Genomic DNA, 13,941 nt, shown 5'->3' with positions numbered 1-13,941 from the left:
TGACTCACGTATGGCACATGAAACTACAAGTAAACCAACACTCATTTTGAACAGAACAGCCCTCTATTGCATAACTGCCCGGACGTGATGCTGCTTTGCGAATAATCGCTTGTCTACTCGATGCTACTCCATTCATAGAGAACCTCATGTCTAGAGACTAGGCTCTTCTCACGAATCCTTCTGATGACTTTTCGAGCTAACCCTTACATTACGGACCGCTTGGAGTTGACTTTGTATCAACTGTTAAATGATGGTTCCGTAGTGCAAGAACAACACGATCATGTCCAGCGGCGGTACATCAAGGTCGACTAATACCTTCTCTGGTGTGTAAAAAGATTAGCACTACTCTTTAAAGGTAAACAACAAATTATTAATATTGTGTTTACGTTTCAAGCAAACTATTAATCTTTATACCTAGTTATTATGGTAATAGACGAAATTGTTCCTTATATGTCACTACTTGGCGACGGTTTTATTTTGTTGCCCCACAACGCTAGGTCTGTTGGTGACTACTTGGAACGGGCTTCCGTTCAATGTTTGGAGTGGCCAGCCTGTAGTCCCGATTTAAACCCTGTCGAAAACCTTCGGGAAGAGTTGTCAGAGGGTAAAAAGTTGCCCAGTGATGCCAGAAAATTTGTAGGAATTATGAATGGCGCTGTTGGAGGAATATGAAAATATTCCACAGCACTTCATACAAAACCTTATAAAATCGATGCCACGTCGAAATCCAAGCGGTGATCAACGCAAGAGAAGAAAATACTCCGTACTGAGTTAAATATTTTCTTCAATGTTTCCATAGCAACATTTTTGGTAAAATTGTTTTACTCAGTTTACTTTTTTATTTAATTATATCTTATATTTTTCTTTAAAATTATCCAGTAAACATCAAAAAATAAAAATTATAGCAATTGCAATTATTTACTAAAAAAACCTAGGGTGGCCACGTTTTCCCTCCCGGTGTACATGTGTAGGTAGCCTTTGATACGGTTTACTGTATGCATTGGGTCAGAGGAGTATAGAAAAGGCTGGATAAGGTTGAACAGTTTGGGTTTCCTGGCAGTCTTTTGGCTGGGATTCGGTCCTAACTAATCGATAGAAATTTTGAGGTAAACTTTAGAGGTACATGGTCGAAAATGAACGGTGCAGCCTCCGGTATCCCCCAAGGATCTAACTTTGAATCATTCATGTTTTTAATCTTCATCAGTAATGTCTTATTTTAATTATGCGCAATTTGTACTATGGGCATATTATATATATTTGAGAGAAATATGTTGGGTTGTTTCACATGAAATGTCCGATTTAATAGTTTCAGAAATTTAGAGAGGATATAGTGGTTTTCTGTTGTTTATTTCCAATTGTTTGCATATTATAATTAACCAGTTATTAATCCTCTACTTTTGTTTGTAATGACGAGCTTTCCAATCAAATTTCTTTATATACCTCGAGATTTTCGTGTAATATTCCTTTACGAGTTGAAAGGCGGTCATTCAGCAGCTAATGGTGCAAGAAACATGAGGAAGGCGTTGGAGGAAGGGAGTGTAAATGAACGGACCGGACCATTCGCCCATGGTCTGCTACGTTTTCGGAAGGGAATACCGAATTGGAATACGAGCCCCGCGGAAGACCTCCAACTTTAATTGACAATGATTAAGCTTCAGGTGGAAGAAAACCACCATCAAACAGTCAAAGGCCTCGCATAACAACTAAATGCAGGTGCGGCTACCGTGTCAAGACGATTAAAGAAACAGGAATATCAAAAAGCTTGATCTATGGGTCCCTCATGAGCTCACTGAGCGACAAGAGTTAAAGCGCCTTAAGACATGCGTTTAAGCTTTGTCTTAAAAGAATAATCACTTCCGATGAAAAGTGGATTGCATGTGACAATCAGCGTCGGTCATGGCAGTGATTAAACATCGACGAAAGACCAGGACACATTCCAAAACGAAATTTACACCCAAAAAAAATTGATGGTGATCGTATGGTGCTCCATGGCTGGAATTCTTCGCTACTCCTTTTTGTCTAGAGGTGAGACCATTACCTCTGCATTGTCCTGCAAGGGAATTAACGAAATTCATAAAAAATTACTCAAAAAACAACCAGCATTGGTAAATCGGAAAGGTCCTATACTCCTCCACGACAACGTCTGGCCTCATGTTTCAAAACATACTGTAAACAAATTGGAAGAGCTTTGCTCTAAGTTCTTCAGCATCCACCTTATTCTCCAACAGATTTTCATCTTTTTACGAATATAGACAACTTCGTCAAATGAAAAATTTTTGAAAATGATGTTTAAGTCCACAAAGCGTTTTCAGATTTTGTTTCATTTCAAAGCTCAGAATTCTTCAGTTCCGGCATAAAAAAGTTCGTCATTCGTTGGGGAAAATGTGGAGAAAATGAAACTATACTTCGAATAAAATGATTTTGTTTTTATATAGTAATTTCACTAAAAAACTTACACCTTGGAAACGGATATTTCGTGTAAAACAACCTAGTAGAATTTCAGATTTGAATAGGTATGCCTCTTGGTGTCTAGATAGTAAACCTGCTATTTATTGGAGAAAAAAAACTAAATTTATATCATTTTATAAAAACAAAGATCAATGCTTGTAGTATCCCCCTTGTATCCTTGTATCTCGTGCGATAGCAAATGAGTAGGGTATATGGAATTAGAAACTTGGGAGTAACCTTTGATTCCGAATATCCATTTACTCATCAAATTACCCAAGTAATAGAAATCTGGATTTTCTCAAAAGGAATACTTAGGATACCATAGTGTTATTGTAAGAAAATCATTTCAGACTATTCTTTACTGTGCTTGGTTTGTTATCCCTGGAGCATGCAGTCAAAAAATAAATAAATNATTTTCACCTTTTTACGAATATAGACAACTTCGTCAAATGAAAAATTTTTGAAAATGATGTTTAAGTCCACAAAGCGTTTTCAGATTTTGTTTCATTTCAAAGCTCAGAATTCTTCAGTTCCGGCATAAAAAAGTTCGTCATTCGTTGGGGAAAATGTGGAGAAAATGAAACTATACTTCGAATAAAATGATTTTGTTTTTATATAGTAATTTCACTAAAAAACTTACACCTTGGAAACGGATATTTCGTGTAAAACAACCTAGTAGAATTTCAGATTTGAATAGGTATGCCTCTTGGTGTCTAGATAGTAAACCTGCTATTTATTGGAGAAAAAAAACTAAATTTATATCATTTTATAAAAACAAAGATCAATGCTTGTAGTATCCCCCTTGTATCCTTGTATCTCGTGCGATAGCAAATGAGTAGGGTATATGGAATTAGAAACTTGGGAGTAACCTTTGATTCCGAATATCCATTTACTCATCAAATTACCCAAGTAATAGAAATCTGGATTTTCTCAAAATGAATACTTAGGATACCATAGTGTTATTGTAAGAAAATCATTTCAGACTATTCTTTACTGTGCTTGGTTTGTTATCCCTGGAGCATGCAGTCAAAAAATAAATAAATGAATGAACTTGAAGGTATTCAGAGGAAATTTATTAAATACTGATTATTTAGAAATCGTGAGATGCGGTCTGGTGTGATGTAGGTTTCACAAAAACATTTTCTTTGCATCGTTCTTGCACGAGCCAACGTTTCGATCTTTATTGAGATCATCTTCAGGGCCTGGGAATTACAAACATTGTTTACATTTAACAAATACGTGTAGGATGTGTAAAAAGTGAATTTATACAATTCAAAAAAAATTTTTTTATATTCAATCAAAGTATTTCTACTCACTCAAAGTGTTTGTTTTCTGCGTAATTTTGCGTGTTGAGAGTGCCAGTGATATATTGATGTTTTAGGTTTATATACGTTGGATTTCGGAGGGGTGGGGTAGGAAGTCGGTATAAAAAGACATTTTTGTATAAGGAGTTGGCTTCTTTGAGGTGAAAAGAGCTGACGATGGGAAAAAATGTTGGTAATGGTTCGGCCAGATTATCCTTTCAGGATTATATAGACGGGGATAAATAAGAAAAGGAAAGCTAAATTGTTCAAAAATTAGACTATGTGAAAATGTTTTATGTGTGGAATGTGATGAATGTTTTATATGTAATATGATATGTTTTGTGTGACGTGATGATATATGTATGTTATCGATATTGAATTTGATTGATGATATTGGCATAGCTGCGACTGAGTTTACATGTATCTATTCTGTAATTGACGCTGTCCTTATCTCTGTTGATGTAAACCATTTCTAAAAAGTTACGTTCATATTTGTTTTGTTCTGTGTGTAATATTTTTGGATTGTTGAAGTCGAAATTATGTTTGTGTTCAAAATGGTGGGTAGCGAGTGCTGTAGGATTTTGCTTGGGTTTTTTGCAATCATAGATATGTTGCTTTACTCTCTTGTTCAGATATTGGGTTGTAAGACCGATGTTACAAGCTAGCACTAAAATGGGATACCAACGAGTATAATGAACCGTTAAACCCGTGGCAAATCTTCTTCTTTCAGGATCCCACTCTGGTAATGGAAATGTGTTCCTTATGGAAGGTGATATACAGCTGTTGCTCCCGACCAGAACTTCTTATTGAGATAAATCGCCATGGTTTTTACACATAATCTCTAATTATTAAATTTTCTGCATAATGGCATATTTACAGAACACCTATAATGGAACTGTGATTCGCAAATTTATATAAATTTTGATACTTTTTTAATGAGTTTAAAAAAACAAATATGTAAATACTTATAGGCTTGAGTTGTGAAGCGATATATTCTCGAATATAACAATAATTTAAATAATTTTTGATTCAGTTTATATGAGATTAAACAGCTAAAACAATATTTATTTATCAACTTTGTATTGTATTTGTACAAGTCTTTTACAATTTCAATATTTTACGTATAACATAAAATAAATTTTATTTGTTTTGATGTTCCAATTAGTTAATTTTATCATTTTCTTTTCGGAGGATCTACGGAAGAGGTCAAACACAGAGAAAACTTCCTTTCGGTTTTCGCCGAGCTTTCGGCAGTTTTTATACTGTCATCTTCAGGGCCTGTTTTATTGTCCAGTAGGTCGATAATCTAGCTCATCGTTTATCATTTTCTTCAAATCCCAGTAACTATTGATTACTTAAACCAGCGATTTTATAGCGCATCATTTATTATATTTTACATTTTTGGATTAACAGAAATCAATTATATAATATTCAGTTTTAAGCCAGAAAGCCTGCTCAGAGTGTTGGTAATAAAAAATCAATAATGATTATTATTTTAGTAACGTTTAAAGGACGTTTGAAATGACAGATTTAACTTCTTTAAAAATTACGCTCTCAATATCATTTCTGAGCGGTATAAAATATAAATAAACCCTCCACAACAATGTTTTGATATGTACAGGGAATTTCAATATTCATTTGTGAATTTCCCTTTCGTCCAATTTAGTTTTGCTTCGGACTGTGAAATTCTATTGTTTCGGTGAAAATAAAGTAAACACACACACAGATGAGAAGCGTACAAAGCACATTCTGGCTGAGAAAGATCAATCAATATCATTTAATGCTGCTTGTATCCTCGTAGGAGAGACACCCACTGGTCTGAAAATACAAGCAATAGTGCTTCCCACAAGCAATATAGGCCTCTCATTGTCTCGATTTTTACCATTCCACGCTACCCATATATATTGTAAAAATGTAAGTATAAATCCCCGCCCCGAGGAATATCGAATACTCTGGGGGAGTGAATGTGACCAGACTTCAATGTTTGTGGCGATATGTATGTTATGTATTGTATGTTGTGTATCTATTTTTAAATTGACAACCTGAGGTACTAACAAGAGGCTAGCATTTTAAAATAACGACGTAATATACAAGTAAAAGCAGAGAGTCAGAAACCAGATCGAGATGCTCAAATCGCTGCAGTTCAATACAAAATACGCAAGAAAGACAGGAAAGAAAAGGAATCCACGCGGAGGGCCGGCGATGACCTCAGCTTTTTCTCGTCCCATAAACCTTCCATTATATATATATATAAGTATAAATCCGATTGAGGAAGAGTAGGATCATCCTATGTACTATGGATTCAGAAGCAGTATGAAATAGTGAATGGTAAACAAGTGGTCATAAAGACGTATAGTAAAACATGTATTTCTACACTGCAAAGAAATTGGAAAACTAACTGTGACAGCTTATAAGATAAAAACCACTCAACAGCTCCTCACGAATGAAGGATGGGAAATATTGATGTGGATAAAATCGCATGCTGGCAAATAGGAATGAAAAAGCGGACTTACTGGAGAAAGAAGCTGCTGCAGGAAAAATGGAAATAACATTAACCAAAATCCAAAACTTTATATAGAAGAAATGTCCAAAGAAAAAAATCATGAGCAGATGAGAATAGGTATATGCAGGAAACAGGATAGGTTTCTCCACAAAATAATTCTTTTGTACAGTTTAAGTACAAGTTTAAAATCCACCCTCCATCTAAAAAAAGAATAGGGATATTGCCAATTTTGTAGTATTGCTTTCTCTAAAATTTTCAATTTAATTTTATCGTAAATTGCATTAAAATATATTAGAAATTATTATGCTTTTTACTGAAAGAAAATTTAATTAAGGGATTTTGGAAAGTACAAAATAAAATGTTTTAATTCCATAATTTTGTTTATTGGATACAATAATTTTTCTAAACAATTAAAACCGTGTATGCCCTCTGTTAGCTAAAACCTCGGTGCACCTGTTAGTCACACTAATTTCATAAGGAATTTCACTCCATAGATGTTGCATCCCTGCACTCAGTTGTTGCAGGTCATTTGCTGCGTATGATGGTCGAAAAGCCTGCTGTGCATGTGCTCAATGGGATTGAGATCTGGAGACAATGGGTGAAGGGGCAGATGGGAAACTCCCAGGTTTCCTAAACATTCATGAACAACACTGCCATTATGAGGTCTAACATTGTTATCCAGAAATTGAAAACCTCTGCCAATGAGATCCCTTGTTTGAGGGATGTATTTTTCGATAATTTTTTGGGCATAACGGTCTGCGTTGAGGTTGCCTTAAACCATATGGAGTCGAGTTTGTCCTCCAGTGTAAATCCCATCCAAGACCTTTACACCGCCTTCTCCAAACTGCATTGAAGGGAGCAAGAACTGAAGCATTGGACGTGTCCGCTGTTCTCGGTAGACTCTTTGGCACCTGCTATCATTATAGACAGAAACGCGATTCATCAGTAAAGCATAGAACACTTATGGGACAAGGTAAAGAGTCGGGTTTGTGTTGATAAAAGTCTTGCCAAAACATCTTGTATTTCATTTAGAATCTAGCCGGCACTATGGAAAGGGTTCCGTTTTGCAGCAATGACAATATTTCTGTTCTCCCTTAGCGTCGTAATGCGCTGAGATCCATTACCAGGCCTCCTATTGGTCCTTCCAGTCTCTCGGAATCGGGTATCCCTGAAGACCACGCTCTGAGAAACAGCCTGCGGTATCCACTTGCCGGTGACCTCAATGACTCATTCTCACAACAATATTGAGAACTTCTGGTACAAGATGATGTCTATCCATGGTTAAAGAGAATACAACTGATCAAAATGGAGAAAAGGTGTTTACAAAATGAGTCATCTTCATATTTACTATTCTTAAGTAATTCTGTTATTAAGAATGAGGATTAACATTTGTTTGTTTCTGATTTGTGTCTATTTTGTTTCATCCAATTAACGAGAATGTATCGGTTAATTTAATTAAAATTAATAGAATAAGAATAAATTATAAATATCCCTATTCATTTTTGAGCAGTTTATAAAATAACACAGATCTTGAACGGCCACGGAAAGATAAAATGTTGTCTTTATAAGTTTAATATAATAAACAATGATTATTCGGAAATCGAGATATGTGGTCTGGTGTGATGTAGGTTTCAGAAAAACATTTTCTTTATCGTGCCAACGTTTCGATCTTTATTGAGATCATCTTAAGGCCCTGGAATTTACAAACATTGTTTACATTTAACAAATACATGTAGGATGTGGAAAAAAGTGAATTTATACAATGCAAAAAATATTATTTTTTTAATATTCAATCAATACGCAGAAAACAAACATTTTGAGTGAGTAGAAGTACATTGATTGAATTAAAAAGGAAAACAAATTTTGCATTGTATAAATTCACTTTTTTACACATCCTACATGTATTTGTTAAATGTAAACTATGTTTGTAAATCCCAGGCCCTGAAGATGATCTCAATAAAGATCGAAACGTTGGCACGATAAAGAAAATGTTTTCTTAAATGCTACGTCACACCAGACCGCATATCTCGATTTCCGAATAATCATTGTTTATTATATTAAACTTATAAAGACAACATTTTATCTTTCCGTGGCCGTTCAAGACCTGTGTTATTTTATAAACTGCTCAAAAATGAATAGGGATATTTGTAATTTATTCTTATTCTATTAATTTTAATTAAATTAACCGATACATTCTCTTGATTTCCGAATAATCACGACTAACGGTCACTAATCACCACACATAATAAACAATGAAATATGCAGCTGCGCATCATTCCTCAAGTCATTCAGACATTCAAGTCCTCTAACCTGGGATCACATCTTATTCACCTCTCCCATTGATCTAGGAACAGCTAAATAATAGCTAATAACAGCTAAAATCAAGGAGTTCAACTAGTAAAAAAATGAATTCACTCCAGTAAAATTACCTTTAATCCAAAACGTTTTTTAAAAATCAAAATCACGTTGGATGTGGCAAGAAAAGGCGAGCTCAAATAAATTCAAGACTCCTACACATCCAAAATTATATCAATAATATTTCAATATTTACCGTTCATTTTGGTTAGCCCACAGTCGATGAGTTCATGAGTTAATCAGCCACTCATTTCGGCACTTTTCCATCTTCAGTGCATCTGTAGAATGACCCGACAAATCACGCAGGCACACTGAAGAAGGCGAAAAGAACAGGTAGCAACCCAATTAATGCTTTTTACCTATGGACATCATTGAAATGCATAGTGTCATTTCCCATCTTAATTTTCCCGAAAATCGTTGAAAAAGGAAACCGATTAGAATAAATCCGACCAATTAGGAATCGCGTAGGATTAAACAATAATATTTTTCCTTCGAGTCATGAAGAAAAGAAAGGAGTGGTAGCTCTGATTCCCCCTATGGGCATAAAAACATAAACCGATATTGGCAATTATAGCTTATCGAATTTTCTGCTGGGAGATTGAACGGTAAAATAATTAGCCAGACGCCCCTCGTTCTCCCATCGTGCTCATTCTAGCAGAGTTTGCTTTGGCCCTTGCGGTCACTGTCACAACGCAGGTCCGGCCGCAGGCGAAGTTCCTCATTTATAACTTCAGGCTGTTTGCATGCACCAAATATTTTCAAAACTTGTGTAATAATATGCCCCAAAACCATTAAGGCCTTAGCTGAATAGTCAACAATACGACAATAACTATATGGAAAACTATGTAATTCATACCTTCCTTATTTTTTCCTTATAGGATAAAATCAAAATATTCAATTAATCAAACAAAATTTAATTTTATTATATTCACACTGTGTGATATTACAAAAGAACAACTGGCAAAAGTAGATGGACCGATGGCCATAGTACACTCGCTCACTTCCTTATATTACAAGCTTCAAAAGATTTTTACTTTATTAAGCAATATAAGAAATTAACGAAGTAATATAACAAATCGGGATTATAATATAATTAAATATTACAACGAAAGGCTAATAATGAAAATAAGTCGACCTGTCATGAACCAACTGTTCCCAATAAGTTCAACTCGCACGCACAATCAAACGAGCACCGGCGAAATATAATAATACCATTGCGATAAATACAAAAAAACTATTTGGGTTTAGACATTATATAAGATCACGGAAAGTAAAATATTTGATTTCATAGATGCTGAGTAAGTCGATGATTTATTTCTGAATTTGTTTTGTACTTATCAAACATTATTTTAAAATCATATACAGTGGTCTATTGACCAAATTACTTCTTTCAATTGATTAATCCTTTTNATCTCTACACATTGGGTAAATTGTTTACAGTTTTATAGATTTAGGACAGAATGAATTATAAAAACAGTGTGTACGACACAATGACATTTTAAATGCAGTTTGAGAACGAGTAAAAGTAGTTTTGTTTTTTTACTTTAAAATGAGAAACAATATCAAATAGATATAATGGTTCTTGTATTGTGATTTTGTCATGAAAAATAGTCAAAATTGTGTATTTTAACAAATCATCAATTTTTACAATGAATAGAATATAGAATTTGTCATAAATTTTAGCATAATAGTTTAGATTACAGGTGTATCGAATACACATTTATAGTAATATGTAACTTGTGAAGATGTTTACTAGATAGATTAAAAAGCTTTAGTTTTATGGATGAATTATTAACATTAAATAGTTGTTTTTTTAATGATATACAATGGAATGTATTCTGCTACAAGCTTTATCAATTTGTGTTTAAAATTAATATATTATCATCAATTTTGATTTCTACGATATTATATTTCTTTAAATTTTCATACTGTTTGTGATGTCGTAATAAAATAGCATTACATTTTTTTAAATAATAATTGATAAACCATAATGATCGCTCCATTTTTATTAATTTATTGTTTTAGTTTTTATGTCGCTATGCAATTTTAATATTCTTTCATTTTTATTTCATAATTATGATTATGCATCTAAATCCAGGACATCAGCGTAGAGGCAGTTAGTACTTTCTTAATATATTCTATTTACATATAGGATAAACAATAAAGCCGATAGCATAGAGTGAAGATAGTGTGTGAGAGAGAAGACAGCGTTGAGCAGAGCGGAAGAGACAGAAGAACAGACAGAGAGAGTGAGAGAAAAATAGATAGATAAAAAGACAGTATGAAAAAGGTAGAGATAGTCATTGAAAGAGAGAGAGAGAGAGAGAGAGAGAGAGAGAGAGAGAGAGAGAAAGAAATACAGGTATAAAAAGAGTGCAAGGCAGAAAGATAGAGAAAGAGAAAGATTGAAAGAGAATGACAGTGAGAGAGCAAATTTTAAATAAATCGTAGTGTATGAGAGAGGGAGAGAGATATAGAGGGGGTGTGAGAGAGAGAGATAAATGGAGTGAGAGATATGCAGAGCTAGAGAGAGAGGTACTTTAAAATGAACTTAATTATACAGTTATTTAGATAGACTTGCACAAGTCATACTCTGTAAACATTTAGCTTTATTAGAAAACCCTATTTAACATACTGTAACACACTGTACAACAAAATCATGATGGGACTATATATGGCGAAAGCTGGGCGAATTGTTGGCATAAATTTGTAACTTCATTCAAGACTATATTCCTGATCTTGAAAAAAAATTATTGATCCTCTCCGTAACATTCATCATCTGGTATCATATCATGGTATTTTATCAAAACATCGAGCAACGCTTTGGTCAAGAATCCGCCCTGATGATGCGACTATATGTCGTATATGTAGTGTTGGCATAAATTTGTAACTTTATTCAAGACCATAAACCTGATCCTCTTCAACATAATACACATCCTTAAAATATATTATCTTATTTTTATTCTCATAAATGAGCATTATTTTGAAGCGATAATGTACATAGTTTTTTTTACCTATAGGAATATTAAAGCGAACGCCATTCAAATAACACCCCCAATTTCGACATTGATTTACTCTCTTCTGGTCAAATAAAAATTATTTTTTTATTAAGTAAAAATTATAAACGCTGATCATTCTGTTACTGTAGTAGAAAGGTGGGAATCTCGTAATCGATAAGATGGCACCCATCGGCCTCATGAAGTCGAAATGTTTCAACATAGTCAAACCGGCTTTTCTTTCCTTTTACTTCATAGATCAATAGTTTATTTAAACTCAGCTGCTTTTGGACATTTTTTTCAGACTTACTCGATGGACTGCTACTTCAGGCAGACCTGGGTCGACACTAGGCTGGCCTATTCAGGGCACAAGGACACTCTCGCTTTGAGCATTACCATGCTGAAGAGAATATGGAAGCCAGACACATATTTTTACAACGGGAAACAAAGCTACCTCCACACTATAACATCACCAAACAAATTTGTGAGGCTCTTTCAAGACGGAAGGGTGCTCTATTCATCCAGGTAATTATTCATTTTAGCTTTAGTTTTATAAATAAATTTTATCGGTTTTTTCAGGTAGGAGAAATTAAGGAAATGAATTTATTCTTCTTAAATTCCAAGATTTTGACCAAATTGGTTTCTAAAAGATGGAGTAGATAGGTTTTGCGTAAGATAATAACGTAAATTCTAGGTTAATATGTATGATATGTATCGGATTAGCTATTTTTATGTTGAATATACTTAATAACGAATTGTCTGACCATTAAGTGAAAGAAAATAATATTCTTTGTGTCGAAGATTTCAATTATTCTGGACGAAAAGAGCTAACTACACCCAATTTGTTTCCCATGGACAAAATCGGACCACTTTAGTACATCATTATTATAGCATTATCATTATTCATTATTGTTTAGGTTTTTAATGTTGATAAGATTAAATAAAAGATTGTACGGAAACAAAATCTTTGAAACGTAAATCAAATCGCGCAAATAAAGAATTGTAATGAACTCATTCTTTCAGCATCCAGTCAAAAGGTTCATTTCAACGTCGAAAATAACCATAAATAATAATAATCACCTTTCCAAAGATTTCCCTGAATTATTATAAACCTTCTTTGGAATTAATTTTCCGATATGAGCCTACCAATTATATTGCAATTATTGAAGCAGTTCGAATGTAAAGTTGTGCGACAAAATAAGTACTAACCAGTTGTCACCACTCCAAGATCTGTCAACCCGTTTTAGCTGCGCGTCGGCCTAAAAGGGTTAGAAAACCGCAGGAAATCCATTAGGTCAATACAAAAAAAATGATTTAATTTGAAAACAAAAAGTGCTTTATAGTGTCAGTGAACGTTTTTGTTGGTTTGAGGAAAAAAATAAAGTTTTAATAAATATAAATTTTTAAAGGAACTCTTCAATAATTCTCACTTCTGAATAAATTCGATTTGAAAGGAAGTTAAAAATGATTATCTCTTATTTGTTTATAAATTTATATACTTCTCTCTCTTTTCATCCTTCTCTCCCTCCCACTCTCTCTTTTTCTCTCTCTTTTCTCTCACGCTCTCTCTCTNTATATATATATGTATATCTACCTATCTATCTATTTCTTTATCTATCTCTCTCTCTCTCTATCTATCTAGCTTTTTCTCTTTCTATACATCTATCTCTCTTTCTCTCACTCTCTCTCTCTTTATCTCTCTCTATCTATCTATCTATCTACCTATCTATCTATATCTTTATCTATCTCTCTATCTACCTCTCTCTCTCTCTCTATCTATCTTTATCTCTCTATTTCTAACTCTCTCTCTCATTCTCTCCCACACACTTTCATATAATGTTTCTGTCTTTCTGTCTGTTACGCTCTACCAGGTTTTACAAATTTCCCTTTACAGTTGTATTTCGTTTGTATTTTATTAATTTTCTCTTTTTTTTATTTATAGTATTGTAAACGTACTATTTTGTTTATTCTTCTTTGTTAAGTTCAAGTTATATAGAGTTTAAAATAATGTGCGAAAGTGTATAAAGTAGATAACTTATTTTATTGCAAATATGTAATTCAGTGGATGTAATAGTAGTCCTGGAGTCAAATCTTGCGTGATCAATAAATAAATCGTTCATTCGTTCATTCATTCTCTCTCCGAATCTTAGCTTCAACATATTGAGGGCTTTTGCTTATCCTGGAGAAAAAGCTTGTAAGTTAACTTCTTCAATAACGTTAACTTCTCTAATAACTTAAATTCTCAATTATAGAAGAAAACTTGACTTTTGTGGTCATATATGTTTTCAAATAGGAGAATACGCAAACTATAATGACCAAGAATAACAGTTATGTG

General features: G+C 33.7%; 1 protein-coding gene across 5 annotated transcripts in view; it reads left to right on the top strand.

Moving 5' to 3' along the window:
* Positions 1 to 13,941, top strand: part of LOC106670050 (gamma-aminobutyric acid receptor alpha-like) — a 156,447-nt gene that overhangs the window by 101,160 nt on the left and 41,346 nt on the right. For all 5 annotated transcript variants that reach the window (XM_014400044.2, XM_014400045.2, XM_024227981.1 and 2 more), the window contains one exon: positions 11,911 to 12,131. In XM_014400044.2, the coding sequence (XP_014255530.1) occupies positions 11,911 to 12,131 (221 nt within the window). The remainder of the gene's footprint in view (positions 1 to 11,910; positions 12,132 to 13,941) is intronic.

This window comes from Cimex lectularius, unplaced genomic scaffold (genome assembly GCF_000648675.2).
Source record: "Cimex lectularius strain Harlan isolate CLEC.00 unplaced genomic scaffold, Clec_2.1 scaffold38, whole genome shotgun sequence".
Lineage (NCBI taxonomy): Eukaryota > Metazoa > Arthropoda > Insecta > Hemiptera > Cimicidae > Cimex > Cimex lectularius.
The sequence above is the reverse complement of the archived record's forward strand: the minus strand, read 5'-3'. Positions and strand labels throughout refer to the sequence as shown.